Here is a 14,923-nt window from a genome sequence, read left to right as displayed (position 1 = left end):
AACAACTCTATCCCAAGCCATATGGTCCAGCGGCTGGACTCCAGCCCTTCTGGAAGGCCTTCAAAAGCCCCCTGAAAATATATACCTGGAGTCTAATTGTCCCCAGGTTCTCCTGATTAGAAATCAATAAATCTGATTGCGGACAAAACTTTGAAAGGTCTGGTTTACTGAAGCCGCACCTCCAGGCGTACTGCCACGAAACAAAGCTTGCGTTAATGTTCCAATATAAGCTTTTATTACATAACAGTGCCCCTGTTACTGTATTTTAAAACATTTTGTGACAAACGGCATTGATATTTGGTAATAAAAAAATAAACTACTGTAAAATGCACTCCTGACCAAAAAGTGTCAGATTAGCAAAAACATAGTTACATATTGATTAATACGTAACGGAAAATAAATACATCTTATCAACAACAAGATGCTTTTGGTCCTAATGTTGCTTGATAACCAGCAGGTTCTTCAGCATGTCAAAAGAGTTTCCATCAGGCTCCACTGAAACAATACCAAGTTTCATGCTGTGGACTTGAAGAAAGCCATTGCTATCTAGACCCAGCACCTCAGCTTCATCTCCATCCTCGCTCCAAAGACGCACCAAACTTCCACTGAAACGAAACCATGAAAGACATTTGAATAACATCCATCTCCTCTATTTATAGTATCAATTAAGTACGGTTTATAACAATCTAATGATGTAGACCATGTCATTCCGTTTTGCATGTAGAGGTGCGAGGTCCGCTCACCTGTGAAGCCATCTCTTGTAGTAGACTGGCAAGATTGCTTCTGCACCGCTGTGTTGAAATTGGTCTACGAGAGCCTCCAGGCAGCTTACTGTCCGAGCAATAAGCTGGGCACAGCTAAGAGGTTGCAGCTTGCAATTGTGCTCCACGTTGTATTGTTGGATAAGCTCATTAATACACGCCGTTGGATCCCTGTTGCTCACATTGAAACCGCAGCCTGAAGATGATAGCATTCAGGAGAAACAAAGCATTGGCGTGGATGGGGTTAAAGTCTCAGAACCTCAAAAATGCCGCGGGAAACGTGAACGTTGCGTTTGTTGCAGTATAATGTGATGCTGCGGACATGGGACGTGACAGGTCTCAGTGAGGACTACAAACGATTGCGGACACCGGGAACCTTCCTCGGCCTCCCTTCTTCACGTTATTTGGCTCGCGACGCAGCAGATCTTTTCATCTTCAAGGTCGACAGTGCTCATATTTGATTTTATATCCATGAAGTTTTAGGGGGGAGGATTTTTGCCCACCTGATCTAAATGTATCATTTCCGCAAAGGCCATAAAGAGGGTCACAATTGTTGTGCATTGCAAAGCTGAAACACAGCTGTTTTCAAATCTGTAAAATCCTTTAGCAACACGTGACTGTAAAAAGAAAGTCCTTGAAGATAAATGTGACTAGAGCGACAGAAGAAGAGGTTACCTATTAGCAGGTGAAATGTTGGACCCATTACAGTGGAAGTCACAAGAACACCTCCAAGCTTCACCAGATTGCCGTAATAGATGTCGTTGGGCCACTTTACCCGCAGGTCAATGTCCTGGGGAACATTCAAATATAATAAAACATCACAACAATGCATTTTGTTCAAAATCAATGTTAGTTTGTATTTGCCATATACTGTAGCTATGCTGTGACTTTATAAGATTACAGTATAAGTAGTAATAGTAGCAATATCAGGTGCATAAATGAAGTTCACCGTGTTTGCCTGTGTTCTACTAAGATTGTGATCTTTTACCAAAGTCACTTTTCTACTGAAAAGGTTACACACCAATACGGCTTGCGCCGCCCCGAGTGCTTGTTTTTTCATTTTTCAGGGCAGCACTCGTACCGTATATAATACACAAGTATTAAAGTAAAACTGTGCCGACGGATACCTCATATCCAGGAAGTGTACGCACAGCTTCGATGACGGCAAGAGCAGCCAAGTGTTGGAGAAAGGAAATCCTCTGTCCAAGCCTTGAACTCAGTTTTATCTGGACACATAGCGTGAACATGGCGCAACCCGGAGGGCTGAGCCAGGCATTTCTTCCACGCCCTGCAGCGGAGGATGAATGACACAAATCAATGATATTGGTTTTATGTTATTCAGAGTTGACTGAAACCTATTTAGAGCTATGGAAAATGGGCCTCACAAGAAACCTTTTAACTCATTCAATGCAAGTGACGGTTTTTCAAGTGGATTCTGATCTGGTCTGAAAGTGAATTTAATACAGAATTACTTTTTGACAAAATTCTACACTTCTACCTAAATGTTGTTTGCCAAAAAAGTCAAGCTGGACTGAAAATAACACACACTTATGTTTACACAAACCGCGTTGTCCTTCTTGTGTCATGCGTCACACTATGTATACAGACTTACTATGCAGGAACACTGACCTCTGCCCTTACTTTGCTGAGCAGCAATGACTATTAAACCAACATCTTCTGGTAAATGCAGATTAAGTCTAGAGGGACACAAATATTTAAAAGATATCACAAACAAAATGTAAACACAAACGTTTGTTTGGAGGGGGGGGGGGATATTATCTTTAGCACAATGGTTATGTAATCTGTTATGAGAAATTAGTTAATTTGATGGCTACAATTCTAAATCATAAAGTAGACGCCCATCTTGCTTAAACCCCGCCTCTCACCATGTTTAGTTCATGTTCATGATTAGGAAAAAATGTATTACCCTTCAACAAGGTCCATGGTAGATGATACGACCTCGGCATAGAGCAAGGTATGTCCCAGCAGAACGGTTGTCAGGTTTTTTCGATACGTATCCAAACGGAACCGATCCCAGCTCTGTGACTCAGGACAATCAGTGTAGAGTGAAAGAGTTCCGTCGTTCGGAAAAGAACCATCGTGAAGCTCAGAACTAGGTGCTATCCTCAGGGAGGCCTTTGGCATCCTGACAAAGCCTTCACTATTTACGCGGGAGTTTAAACACTGAAGAAATTTTGCTTTGGCCTCCTGTGTAAAAAAAAAAAAAAAAGGAACAGTAGAATGAGAAAACACAGGTACGATCAGCAGTTTAAACACACAGTGTGCAGCAAAAGAAACCATTTCAAAAATATATTTTATAAGAACTTTAAATGAAATCTGAAAGGAGAAAAAAAACAGGATGAGGGAAAAAGTACCAAAGCATGCACCTTCAAAAAAAAAAAAAGTCTTGAGAGCCTTACCTGAGATGTGGCCAGGAGGTAAACTGGACTTGGTGCTGGAATTTCATTTTGTTGGCAACTAAGCCCAAGGGAGCTCAAGATTTCTGCCAAGACTTGATAATGCAATTCATTGTTAGCCTTTAAATCACTAAAATCTTCATTTGTCTGGGAGCATGGAGCGTTTTCCAGGTGGATCTGCCATCAAGAAATATACAACAGACAATTACTAAAAATAAAAAAGAATCAACAGCATGCCGTCTAACAAGAGAAACAGTGATATGATGTCATCTGTAATTGCCAAAAACATTTTTTTTCTATTACTGGTACTTTGTTCTCTGTATGACATCCGCTTTGAGCAGTGCTTTTCAGCGCTGTATATTATATTTAAGACATCCAAATTTGGAAAATGTGTTGTAAACTGAGAGCACCCAGTATAGCATCTTAGTTTGTTCTAAAAAGAAAAAAAAGCCATTTTAAAAAACACGCCAAACACCATCTGAAATTATGCACAAGGTAACTCACCTGACACAAGACCGCTTCGCCCCCGCGCTCTCCGTGAGGTACCCTGATGATAACCATATCTTTCTGATCGGAGCCATCGTTGAGTTCCCCCCAAAGCTCAAATTTCCCCGCTCCGAGGACATCTCTGACAAAGACCTTCCCACTTGCCAACACGTCCACTTCAAGTCGCGTGCCCTCTTTCGGTTTGAAGCTCAGTCTCCGCGCGCGTCCCGGTTGTGGGTCTCCGCTCCCCAGAGAGATACCCGCGGGGCACAGGGAGGAAGCGAGCCCCAGGACCCTTCCGCCGTGGCTCAGGTAGCTCAGAAATCTTGCATGAAACTCAGGAGACAGCGCTTGGTCCTCAGCAAGCACCAGGAGTCTGGAATTTTCCATCCAGGGTTCACTCAGGACTTGATTTGGCTGAAGAGAATAAATAATGTACTTTTCCATGTTCAGGCACTCGGTCAAAACCTTACCAACTGCTTGAAAGCGCTCTTTGCTGCCATTTGTGTACACCACAACATTCGGCAGTTTGTTCTTTTCAAATTCTGAGCTTTTGCAAAAGTCATTTTCAGCGTCACGTTCCGAGTCCTGAAAAGTCTCATCCTCGCTATCCGGACATAGCGAGTGATCGTAAGGGATGTCGGAAATATTCTCTTCTGATGTACATTTGACGGAGAGGATGGTGCTGTTCTCTAGCTCCAGACATTCATGGCAGCTCGACAGGTGGAGAGGGTGCGCGTGCTTCCCCGAGACATCCCCCTCATTGTCACTATCTCGATCCTGTCTGGAACAAGGTGATTCGGATTTTATTTTGTTAAAGTTCTTTTTGGCACAAGGGGGAGGAAGAAGGTTGCTTTCGCAGGACCGAGGGTGCTGGAGGTACCGTAACGTGTGACAAGGCAAAAGTTGTTGCGTGTTGTTCAGAATGGATTCATGGAGGAGGATGGCTGGGTGAAGACAAGATGTAAATCATATGAATACATTTAACATGAAATGTTTAGAGTTGACTTTTACACACGCTAACAATGGTTGACTGCAGGGATACATACGGACAATCTTTGACGGCACGAGCCCGTTATCCAGTTGCAGTCGATCCTCTAAGAAGGCTACGGCTAGCTGGCTGAATTCGTCAACGCTGGCCTGAGCCACCGCACTGAATGGCTGGCCAGCGCTGCAAGCCAGAGGTCGGCAAAGGTCAGACCACTTCAGTGCCTGTAAATGTTGGAGCTCATGTCGTCAAAGCAGCTTAAATGGGTACATTGGGACTGACTCAATAGATTTGTTTTCATATCCAGTGGTACCGTGACTTGCAATGATAGCCCAACATATGAATTATTTCAGTAATGAGCAGTCTGACTGTCAAAGTGACTTTGAAGAGGACCTCACTCACATATTTATTTAGCAACCCCCGAGACAAAACACACAGTGTTCGCCAGCAGCATGGAGACAAACCAAGATAGCAAATGTACTACAGTATGCTTAACTACATTCGATAAAAATACTTTATTTATTTTTACATGCCTTTTTTAATATTACATTTTACAATAGTTTTATTTTCTCTATGAAAAAAAAACATTACAACATGTTGAGACTATGGGGGCAGCTATGAAATAAAGAATTTTTGTTCAGCCTAAATTGGTTTGTTTAGAAATCAATGTAAATGAAATGAAATAATCAGAGCGTAAACAAGTGCTACAAGGATAAGCTGATTTTTTTTTTTTTCAAATGATGGAGGGAAAAAGGCAGGGCACTGTGGCACTCAACAATAATTCCAAATTTAAAAAAAAAAATTAAAAAAAAACCTTCATTTGAACATAGCATTTTGTTTTGAAAAAAAGTGCCTAAGCCTTTCAGTTTTAGCAGGCCTGCATCAGTCCGAGCTTTTGAAAAAAAGTCCAGTTCTACTTTTGCAATCCAGTTTGCGTGTCTTGTTCAATCATATGCCATTATCACATTTTTTTTGTGAGGTGCTGTTGTGCACAAGTAGCGATAGCAAAGGACAAGTAGCGCTAATGCTAACTATGGTTTGGATGTCTAAGGTGCTACTTTTTCAATTTCATTGCATGTTTATATCTAAAAATGTTTATTAACATGTCATATTGTATTTTGTGCATGAAATTGAACTGCATCTGTTACATAAGCATATGCTGCCTACATTGTTTGGCATCTTGTGGCTTCCATTGTGCCCAGCGGCTTCTATGAGGAAGGAAATGTTTTCCATCGGGGGACCAAAAGGGATGATGGACTCTGATAAGACCTTCCATTTCATTATGTCGTCACATACCTGTAGACACAATAAGCACATTACGTGAGATGCAACTTCTGGAGAAATTTGAAGACTGAGAAACGAAGAAAAACATAATCTTGTGAAATGATTCAAAATAACATGTGATTGGAATGATAAACAATGATTTGGAAAGCTCTTTCCAGACATTCTGACCCAACACTTGAATTGGTAAAAAAAAAAAAAAAAAAAAAATAGTACAATTTACAGAAGAAAAACAAAGTCTCCGTTTTGGCCTTTTCCTTTTTTTAAATTGAGAGAATTTTCTGTTGGTATAAAACAGCTTGAAGTTGGAAGAGTTTGAATCGGTTGAAAAAAAAGATGATAGAAAAAAATATATAAAATGTTTGGCTTTGACCTCAAATTTTTCAAAAACAAATGTTTGTTTCTGGATAATTTGCTTTTGTTTTTCAAGTATGTTTTGCCATTGGCGGTCTGCGCCTCTACGGGGGTCGCCATTGTGACTTGACGTCATATTTGAGACGTTCGACGAAGCCGGGGTCCTTTTCAAGTTCAAATGCGCATCCGAGAGAACTTGATGTTTCCCGGTCAGAGGTCGGAAAAGGCAGACTTTCCACAATTCTACAGCATAATCGCCTGATCGAAAATATGTATGTAGAAGAATGACTATACATGTTTACTGTTGTAGACAGCTTTATAATAATACCTTGAGTTCTGCTACAGTGACTGACTTGTCTCCCAGCTGAAGAAAGATGTTGTCCTCGGCCGAGTGCTGGACTGGAAATGGTGCCGTGGGCTGGGATGACAGTACTGTAGATGAAAGGGAATTGCGGGCGAAGCTAAGGCTTCTTTTGCTTGTCAGCGTTGAGAGTCTGTTGCGAATCAGGCCTGAGTAAAATTTGTGAAAACGCACCCACAAATACACGTAACACAATGTTATCAGCATCCTAAAACCTAAAAACAGCGCCTATGTGCAAAGCGACATCTTTGTTTTGTTTTAGCTACGAAACAAATTCGTACGGAACGGAAGCTACTAATCGTCGGATTTTCAACACGGACGCGTCAAGTACGGGCGTAAATATGAATGGACTAGCAAAGGACCTCTCGCTGAAGCCAGATGTCAGCCGTTTTACGCTGCCATTGTTATTGCTGCTGCAGTTGGGGGAGACATCTTATGTTGCCATTTCAAATTCGCTGCATCGACGTCTCTGCGGCGTTTTAAAACTATTTTCTACCTTTAATTGCAAAACTCCAAACTTAATCTCCGTTACGTTTTCAAAACTTGACCATTAACGAAAGCAAAGCCCAACTGACAAAAGGTTCATTCTTATAACCATAGTACCTCAGTCGCAATCCCTGATACTGAGATAATAAACTCTGAATAGTCGATTAAAATAATGAAGTTCCTTCTGCAAGATGCCCTCTCTATTGAGAGATTCGAGCGTAAAGCACAAACCGACAAGTGTGATTACATGGAATAACAGGGGCCAGTAGTAATGGCAACGTAAGAGCGCTGCTCACTGGCTTCAGTCGTGAGGAGCCCGAGTGAGTCCATTCATAAATAGGTCCGCAGGATTTCCTGTTCATCATGCGTCGCAGTAAAGCATGTTATACGTCTCGCTTCCTGTTCGGATCGCATCATTTGTTTCCAAAACCATCAACTTTCACAACGTCTTTAATCTTGGGCTTCCACTTCGTCGGCTGCTGAGCACAGAAATGAACGCCACTTTTTCTCAAAAGATGGTGTGGGTGGATCTTGAGGCAAGTCGCAAAGGCTCTGTTAAATCAACTCCCAACGCACAAGTGAATCGGTTAACCGTTGCTGATATTCTAATCCAGTGCGTAGATGTAGTGAATGCATATATCTTTGACCACATTATAAAAGTCAAATGTCACCGTTTTCAGAAAATAACACAGTGAAAAGCACACTCAATTTTGAGAAAACTCCTTGGTATTATTTTAATAATAATGCAGCAAAACATTCAACCACATAGATGTGTGAACAAGTAAGCATATTAGACATGCTCTTTTTTGTTTTCCAGATGACAGGCTTGGACATCGAAAAGGACAAGATAATAGAAATGGCATGCATAATAACAGACTCCAACTTGAACATTTTGGCCGAAGTAATCAAAAACGTTATTCGTATTATTTCAACTATTCAACTATCTTCCATACTAAACTCGGACGTCTCATCTTGACAGGGGCCTAATTTGATCATAAACCAGCCCAATGAATTACTGGATTCCATGTCAGAGTGGTGTACAAAACATCATGGCAAGGTACGCTATTGCTGCCCTTCAACTTTTTATTTTGTACTCACCATTGGCTAGTAGTGTGCAATGTTAGGATGCTATTGTTACCGTTTTAAGTGTATTTTTTGTGTTTTGTTCTATATTTGTTGTATTGTTAAAAACGTTTTAGGGATTTTTTTTCCCCAAATTGAATGCCTGTGTTAGCTGACCCTTTTTGCAAGAGCAGGTCGCACATATAATTGCTGTTTTGTTTTTTGTTTTTCCTGAATCCTCGTACTGACAAAATGTCAACCTTACAGGAGGTTTAAAAAAAACAGCTTGTTTGAGTGAGTGAATGAAGAATATAATGCATATATCTTTTTAGTCAGGGTTGACCCAGGCTGTACGAAAGAGTAAAATCACCCTGGAACAAGCAGAGTATGAATTTCTATCCTTTGTCAGACAACACACCCCACCAGGACAGTGTCCCCTAGCTGGTGAGTGGCTTTTTGTTGGAGCAGCAGTTGTATCATCATTTGTCTTTTTGACTCCTCTGTCAATAATTCTCTATTGTTCCCTTTTGTGCAGGAAATTCCGTACATGCAGACAAAAGGTTTCTGGACAAATATATGCCACAGTTCATGAATCATCTCCACTACAGAATAATTGATGTCAGTACCATTAAGGAGCTTTGCAGGTCGGATTCTTGTCTAATCGTGAAAGCGCTCAGAACAACAACAAAAAATTATATAACATACAATTTATTTCTTTATACTTTAAAACTCAGGAGGTGGTTTCCACTGGAATATGAGATGGCGCCACGTAAGAAGGCAACCCACAGGTATAAATGGTTTCTCCAAGATAGGTCAAATCTTTCAGTTGTTGTTTTATGTCCCACCTAAGTCCCTCGCTCTGTGCCATCAGTTTGTAAAGATGGTGGCATTACTGAAACGAGCCCAATGCTTTTATTTGGGGCTTCTATATCAAGCTAGCTCTCTCTGGGGCAGCCATGCCCCTTTTTGCTGAAAATACCAAACCTTAGCAGGCCATAGTTTGCAAACCCCAGCTCTATTTAACCTTACATTGAAAATGTTGCCTTTTCTCACCACCATCAACAAATCCACCAAGTTTAAGAAAAATCGAAGTACTTGTACTTAGATTTTTACTTAGATTCACTTACTTGTACTTTGTCACAAGCTTTAAATGATCATTCCAATAGACTTCTACAGATATTTTCTATTCTCTTTCAGAGCCTTGGAGGACATCAGAGAGAGCATAAAGGAGCTGCAGTACTACAGGGCCAGCATCTTCAAAGCTAATCAACACAAATAGTTGCAAAAGTGTAGCTGTAATGATAATTCATAAACAGTCGGAACAACTTTGTAGTTGGAAATTGTTTATATATCATATAGAATGCCCCAAAACAGGATTCGCCCTCTTCTTTCTCATTTTTTGCGGTATTTATGTTTTTAAGAACATCAAATGTAAATGACTGACAAAGATAACCAAAGTAAACATAAAATGCAATACTTTAATCATGACTGTGGTCATTGAGAGGAAAAAAAAAATACCTGAATTGATTTGGCCCCTGCGTGGAGAAACTACTTGACCACCAACAACTGGAATCAAGCATTTTCTTTTTTTCCCTCTATAACTGGCAGTGAGTTGTTTACATCCCCGCGCGGATATTTTGGCCCGCTCCCCCTTTCGGAAGCGCTCTAATTCATGAACGCTAGAGGGTATTTGGGACTTTAAGAATATTTCAATTGAATCCAGTTTGACTTTGATTTTTACAATTCCAACACAGTCCTTTTTCAAGCCATTTACCTGTGTCAGAACCCAAGAGCAATCGTACTTCCTTATACTGCAGCTCGCGGAGCCTCCTCAAGCGCCATTGCACCGGATGTTTTCAAAGCATCCATTTCTTAACGTCCCATTTTATTCCCCTTAGCTGGAAGCGGTTAGTCTCAGCGATGGCACTCTCACTCAAGTTACAATAGATGTTCTATTGTTCCAACAAATTGCACGCAGAAGTGGTCTTACATGTAAAATGCAGAGTATACAAAACATGAGCCGGCTTCATCGTTTTCAAATGCAAAACGGTTGGTATTTTGTGCCTTATGGCGATAGTACCTGTGGAGGGCAGGGCTGCTGGGATGCCATTGTTTTAAATGGAGAAAGTACTCATTGGGGCAACTTGCCGTGTAACCACAATCTTCACACACAAAGATCTTGGAACGCCTCTGGCGGTAACCGTACTGCTGGTGAATGCCATGAATCTTCTTCATATGGGACTCCAGAGAGCAACGCTGTGTGAATGCTTTCTCACAAAGCTCACATTTGTAGGGGCGTATACCTGCAGCAAAGTCATGCTTTTATTATCGTGGATGTGTGTGGGTTGGATTTGTTTTCTTTTGCAAGACAAGGAACGAAAGGCTATATGACAAATGTTTCGAACAACACTGCTTAAAACGGTTTAGAAAATCGTTTTGCATTTCCTTCTGGGAGTTTTAACAAAGTCTTTAAAGGAATGGGGCCTGCGCAATCTGGCCCACGCACATTTTGTACGGAGCGTGTTGTGTTTGGCGAGATCAGTGAAATAGCGTTGAAAACAAAGACTCGAGTCTAAACAGAGCAGTCTAGTGAAAGAGAAGTGAAAGAGAAGATTGTTGAGGTGTAGAATCGAACTACAAGAAGGGAGTCAATTACAAAATGATACGGAAGATGGAAGTAAGCAACTGGGTACCCTGAAACGTTTTTTTGGATGTATTAAAAAGTACGATTGCTCATGCCTCACCTGTATGTGTTCGCATATGCCTCTTAAGATCAAACGTATCGTTGAATCCTTTGCCACAAAATCGGCAAGGGTGCCGCTTTACCAAGCTGTGACACTTCATGTGGCGAATCAGGATGCGCTGCAGGGGGAATGTCTTGTGGCAGACTGAGCACACAAAGCAGCCAGCGCCAGGAAAAGTGTGCTTTTGGACCTGCTAGAATGAAACAAAGATCATTAATATGAGCTGAGATTTTCTGTTGATTTTGCTCTACTGAACATGAGTTTTTAGGTTCGTTCTAATAAAAAACTTACCTTTACTTTGGCCCCTCGTTCTGGTGTTGTGGGGTTGTAGAAGGAGCCCTGAAGCATTTGCGGGGATCCGACATGCTTGTGGTCAGCAAACATTTCTCCGGATTCTGATAAAGGCGTCGGCAATTTCATTTGAATCGCTGTCCTGCATTCTGAAGGAAATTGTGGCTGAGGCACTGTGGCAGGCTCTTGAGAATCCAAACGCCACAATCTTGTTTCCCGACTCACTACAGGGGTTACAGTGAAAAATTGACTCATTCCTTCCCAGAAAAATTAAAATGCATTACACCAACTTATCACAATGTCTGACTTTATACAGTGATTGATCAACCCATACATTTTATTTGCCGGCAAACAAAAAAAGCAAGAATCCTTACCATCTGCATTATTTCCCCTCCATTCAATCGGCTCAGAGTTTTTCCACTGGTATGCTCGAAAAACTCCACACTTCTTTTTCACAAGGAAAGACTTAGGCATGCTGGACGCTTTTTAGATCCTCAAGTCCTCAAGACTCACTCAAATTTCGTCAAATCACAAAACAACCTGTCCATTGGCCAAGAACCAGAAATCACAGTTCTCATTTTAATAACGCTCTCTGGGAATGTTGAAAGCTCTGGAGTGGGATGACAGACGCTAGCTGTTTTGACTGGAGTGCACCTGTGTTCATGCTACTTTATACCAATGTCAACTGGTTCTCCACGTTTTGCATGTCAGGTACTGAGAATCCGGGAAGCTTTGCATTCAAGTGGCCCTTGGCATGCAAATGTTGGTCCCTGACCAAATCCTAAACCCAGAAAAAGGGCACTACGGGACTTAGGAGAAAGCACAGAGAAGCCACAACTTTAACAGAAAGTTCAAATGTCTTTTATGAGTTTATGAGTAAAGACTTCCTTTAAAGGGGAGGATATCATTTGGTGTAAAAAAAAAAAAAAAAATATACTGTAATAAAACAATGAATATGTGTGTTAAATGTCTGAATCACAATTCTCAGAAAATGTTTAAGTAGAGTATTAATTTCATATAAACCAGACTCAATCATGCCAAAATTCTCTCACTGAATTGAAGTTAAATTAATAAGAACACACTATACTTCCTGTTTGTCCTAAAACAAAAGAAAATGCATTTTAAAAATCTAAATGGAACATAACTTTTTAGGATGACATTTTGTGTTTGTATTGATTACCAAAGAATGAAAGTAACGTTACGATAACTGTTGGCAATTTCCCTACACATGAAAATGGTGCAAAGGGAATCCTATATTCACAGGCAAATTCAGGGTAACTGTGATGACTTTGAAACATAAGTCATGTGAGTGTCACGTGCACAGTAGACGTAGAACTGCATGACGACATATTTTAGGAGTAATAGATTGGGTTTAAACTAATACAGATGAAATGTTTATGGTGCCTAATTGTTGCAAACGATTGGAAAAGTGCCATTCAAAAGTGCTGGTGGGTTTTTTTTTCGCAATTTCCATTTATCGTTGTAACCTTTGCAAATTGCTCTGAAGATGCCTTCATTCTTTCTTTTAAACCTATCTCACCACTTCCTGTCTCAATAGCTTTTATTTTGAAATAAACGCCGCCACCTTTTGTGTGACGCGCGTGCGATTCTGCGCATGCGTTTATTCATCTGCGCGCGCTCGTTTACTGCGCGTGCGTAGAACAAGAAGAAGACGAAGAAGAAAATAAAGACGAAGAAGATTCAAATTAAACAGAAACTAATAACAAAGTACCTATGCTGTACACTTTAACATGGAGGGGACAGTGGAAAAACTAGAAGTCATGGTACGTGACCTCACACCGCAATTTTTGCTATTGTTTGTGTGCATAAGCTTTTGGGGACATGTATATAAAGCTGCCAATTTACAACAACGTATGCGAAATGTCTCTGCAGTTTTCAAAATCAGAAGCTGACCTAGATGTCATCGAGAAGCGCCTGAAACTGGAACAATTCGACCAGGCTGCTGAGAAAGGATATTCCTATAAGGTGATTTTTAAAGGAACTGTTGAATGGCAACAATGGCGTTTATGCAATAAGTATTCATGTAAAAATTATGATCGCATTAAAATTCAACATCTTGAAAAAATTCAGAATCGAACCGTATACAACACGAGTCAGATCATTAAAACTACAAAATGTAAAGCTTTGCAAAATGACTCAAAGTTCATTTTTCAGACGTCAAACTCGTTTTTGTCGAGGGCCAGTTTGTAGCGACAACGTCTATCATCTCATTGTGTTATTACTTTCCACAACAAATCGATGGCATGGTACTTTTGGAATCAGAACCAAAGGCTAAGAATGTGTAAAATAATCGTTTAAGTTACTGTAACAAAACAAACCAAACATATTGCAAAATGTTTTGTTATTACACATGTCAAGATAAACGTTTTGGAACCGAGTTTAGCAATGGTCATGGAAATGTACATGATTTGCTTTCGCAGGCCACATAAAATAATGTCCCGGACTGGATTTGGACTGGAGTCTGCCACCTGTGATTTCGAGTGACCTTGCAGCACAATAATTGTGATAGGACTTTCAATGCGCAATGACGCCGAAATTCCTTGGGCGCTTGACATTGTGCTGTCGATTATCGTACAGCGGTTTTGCAAATACAACCTTTTCAGCTTTTTAAAATTGATTATGGTAGTTGGGACAATGAGCCGTTATTTCTAATGTTACTTCAAATCATGACAAATACTTTGCCTGCAGGACAGCGCAGTTGGGATGCTGGAGAGACTGAAAGGCATTAAAGACAAACACTGTGTGTTACACACTCAGATGACCGAGGTTGCAGCTGCACAAAAAGCATCTCTGGTCTCCATTCAAGACAAACTCCAAAATATCGTGGCGTTGAATCAACGGCTTCAACAAACAACGGGTGCGGAGGTACGCTCTTGACGTTTTGCGATTCTCACATTGCACCCGCCGACTCACGTCAAAATGAATGTGTCGACTTTCCGAGTGGGATGGTTTATTCTGTAGCTGTCACCGGTTATTGGGAAGTTAAATGTAAGCGTCCTCGAAATGCAATATCCCAATATCGTGCACAACCTTGTGCGTGCAAAGTGCTATATCAATAAATCGGATATACCTCGCCTTTGCCTCTGGTTAATTGAACGTTTTTTGTCAACCCACGACAGGATAACTGCGTGCCCGAGTCAGTCCAGAAGTTGGAACAACTGTTGGTTAACAGAGTTGGCTAGACCGCAGCCGAGGTACTAACTTGTCATGCGTAAAATTGTTTTGCCTGTGATGATGTCCTTGATAAGGAAGTGACACCTGAGAGAAGGTCTCCATAGGGATAAGTCCAATCAAATCGATCGATTGTTTTTTTGCATTTGAAAACGCTACCGTGCTCCATTCAATGTTTCGCACGAAATCTGGCGAAAAGAGGGGAATCGGAATGATTAAACAAATATACTGTACTCTAAATAGCGCTAATTGTATCTTTCTCGTGGCTTTCACCAAATGTTCTTCACGGTGACTGTGAGCTGTAGCACAACGCCAAGCCAAAGGGTCAACAACACCTACTTTTGGATGATGCACCTTTCACCCTCTGGCAGCTGCTGACCACTAACTATCGAAAGTACATTTGTATTTATCTTACTTTTTTTGCTGTCTGTAAAGTATGAATAAATGGATTTTCTCTATTGTGTGTTTTTCTCAGCGAGGGATTTAGACGGTAATGCATT

General features: G+C 40.8%; 4 protein-coding genes across 10 annotated transcripts; 2 read left to right on the top strand and 2 right to left on the bottom strand.

The window, feature by feature from the left end:
* Window positions 1–212: 212 nt before the first annotated feature.
* On the bottom strand, window positions 213–6,946 carry hlcs (holocarboxylase synthetase (biotin-(proprionyl-CoA-carboxylase (ATP-hydrolysing)) ligase)). 4 transcript variants are annotated; one of them, XM_088441076.1, is made up of 12 exons: window positions 6,616–6,946; window positions 5,820–5,948; window positions 4,714–4,876; window positions 4,548–4,611; window positions 3,683–4,448; window positions 3,182–3,355; window positions 2,689–2,969; window positions 2,391–2,458; window positions 1,889–2,049; window positions 1,437–1,551; window positions 744–957; window positions 213–605 (listed from the first exon to the last, which is right to left on the bottom strand). In XM_088441076.1, the coding sequence occupies exons 1-12, from the start codon at window positions 6,853–6,855 to the stop codon at window positions 434–436; spliced, it is 2,547 nt and encodes an 848-aa protein (XP_088297202.1). In that variant the 5' UTR covers window positions 6,856–6,946; the 3' UTR covers window positions 213–433. The 4 variants fall into 4 exon arrangements, with proteins under 4 accessions (XP_088297202.1, XP_088297201.1, XP_088297203.1 ...); XM_088441075.1 differs by having other exon boundaries at window positions 3,683–4,611; XM_088441077.1 differs by lacking the exon at window positions 5,820–5,948 and having other exon boundaries at window positions 3,683–4,611.
* A 531-nt stretch (window positions 6,947–7,477) lies between these two features.
* On the top strand, window positions 7,478–9,678 carry rexo2 (RNA exonuclease 2). Its single transcript, XM_088441079.1, has 7 exons — window positions 7,478–7,670; window positions 7,952–8,035; window positions 8,114–8,191; window positions 8,529–8,640; window positions 8,732–8,840; window positions 8,931–8,984; window positions 9,394–9,678. The coding sequence occupies exons 1-7, from the start codon at window positions 7,515–7,517 to the stop codon at window positions 9,473–9,475; spliced, it is 675 nt and encodes a 224-aa protein (XP_088297205.1). The 5' UTR covers window positions 7,478–7,514; the 3' UTR covers window positions 9,476–9,678.
* A 133-nt stretch (window positions 9,679–9,811) lies between these two features.
* LOC148408305 (putative transcription factor Ovo-like 1) lies at window positions 9,812–11,324 on the bottom strand. Its single transcript, XM_088441365.1, has 3 exons — window positions 11,232–11,324; window positions 10,941–11,130; window positions 9,812–10,499 (listed from the first exon to the last, which is right to left on the bottom strand). Exons 1-3 carry the CDS (start codon window positions 11,322–11,324, stop codon window positions 10,183–10,185), a joined length of 600 nt encoding a protein of 199 aa, XP_088297491.1. The 3' UTR covers window positions 9,812–10,182.
* A 1,544-nt stretch (window positions 11,325–12,868) lies between these two features.
* Window positions 12,869–14,881, top strand: ska2 (spindle and kinetochore associated complex subunit 2). Of its 4 annotated transcripts, none has more exons than XM_088441267.1 (5): window positions 12,869–13,015; window positions 13,125–13,217; window positions 13,941–14,117; window positions 14,372–14,446; window positions 14,729–14,881. In XM_088441267.1, exons 1-4 carry the CDS (start codon window positions 12,983–12,985, stop codon window positions 14,432–14,434), a joined length of 366 nt encoding a protein of 121 aa, XP_088297393.1. In that variant the 5' UTR covers window positions 12,869–12,982; the 3' UTR covers window positions 14,435–14,446; window positions 14,729–14,881. The 4 variants fall into 4 exon arrangements, with proteins under 4 accessions (XP_088297393.1, XP_088297394.1, XP_088297395.1 ...); XM_088441268.1 differs by having other exon boundaries at window positions 14,723–14,881; XM_088441269.1 differs by having other exon boundaries at window positions 14,010–14,117; window positions 14,372–14,881.
* Window positions 14,882–14,923: the final 42 nt, after the last annotated feature.

Source organism: Hippichthys cyanospilos, chromosome 18 (genome assembly GCF_059441005.1).
Source record: "Hippichthys cyanospilos isolate Australia breed blue-spotted pipefish chromosome 18, RoL_Hcya_1.0, whole genome shotgun sequence".
Classification (NCBI taxonomy): Eukaryota; Metazoa; Chordata; class Actinopteri; order Syngnathiformes; family Syngnathidae; genus Hippichthys; species Hippichthys cyanospilos.
Note: the sequence above shows the minus strand (reverse complement) of the source record. Positions and strands in the feature narration are given on the sequence as shown.

What these genes read in the sequence shown, in the direction of transcription:
- hlcs (XM_088441075.1), bottom strand. Translation starts at nt 6,855, where the DNA reads ATGCTGATAACATTGTGTTACGTGTATTTGTGGGTGCGTTTTCACAAA. An exon ending in TCACTGTAGCAGAACTCAAG is followed by an intron (nt 5,949 to 6,615) that starts GTATTATTATAA and finishes TTGTGTCTACAG; the next exon opens with GTATGTGACGACATAATGAA. An exon ending in GCGAAGCGGTCTTGTGTCAG is followed by an intron (nt 3,356 to 3,682) that starts GTGAGTTACCTT and finishes TCTTGATGGCAG; the next exon opens with ATCCACCTGGAAAACGCTCC.
- rexo2 (XM_088441079.1), top strand. Translation starts at nt 7,515, where the DNA reads ATGTTATACGTCTCGCTTCCTGTTCGGATCGCATCATTTGTTTCCAAA. An exon ending in ACTTGAACATTTTGGCCGAA is followed by an intron (nt 8,036 to 8,113) that starts GTAATCAAAAAC and finishes TCATCTTGACAG; the next exon opens with GGGCCTAATTTGATCATAAA. An exon ending in CGTAAGAAGGCAACCCACAG is followed by an intron (nt 8,985 to 9,393) that starts GTATAAATGGTT and finishes ATTCTCTTTCAG; the next exon opens with AGCCTTGGAGGACATCAGAG.
- LOC148408305 (XM_088441365.1), bottom strand. Translation starts at nt 11,324, where the DNA reads ATGTTTGCTGACCACAAGCATGTCGGATCCCCGCAAATGCTTCAGGGC. An exon ending in AACGAGGGGCCAAAGTAAAG is followed by an intron (nt 11,131 to 11,231) that starts GTAAGTTTTTTA and finishes TCATTCTAGCAG; the next exon opens with GTCCAAAAGCACACTTTTCC. An exon ending in GCATATGCGAACACATACAG is followed by an intron (nt 10,500 to 10,940) that starts GTGAGGCATGAG and finishes ACTTTGCTGCAG; the next exon opens with GTATACGCCCCTACAAATGT.
- ska2 (XM_088441267.1), top strand. Translation starts at nt 12,983, where the DNA reads ATGGAGGGGACAGTGGAAAAACTAGAAGTCATG. An exon ending in AGAAAGGATATTCCTATAAG is followed by an intron (nt 13,218 to 13,940) that starts GTGATTTTTAAA and finishes CTTTGCCTGCAG; the next exon opens with GACAGCGCAGTTGGGATGCT. An exon ending in AACAAACAACGGGTGCGGAG is followed by an intron (nt 14,118 to 14,371) that starts GTACGCTCTTGA and finishes AACCCACGACAG; the next exon opens with GATAACTGCGTGCCCGAGTC.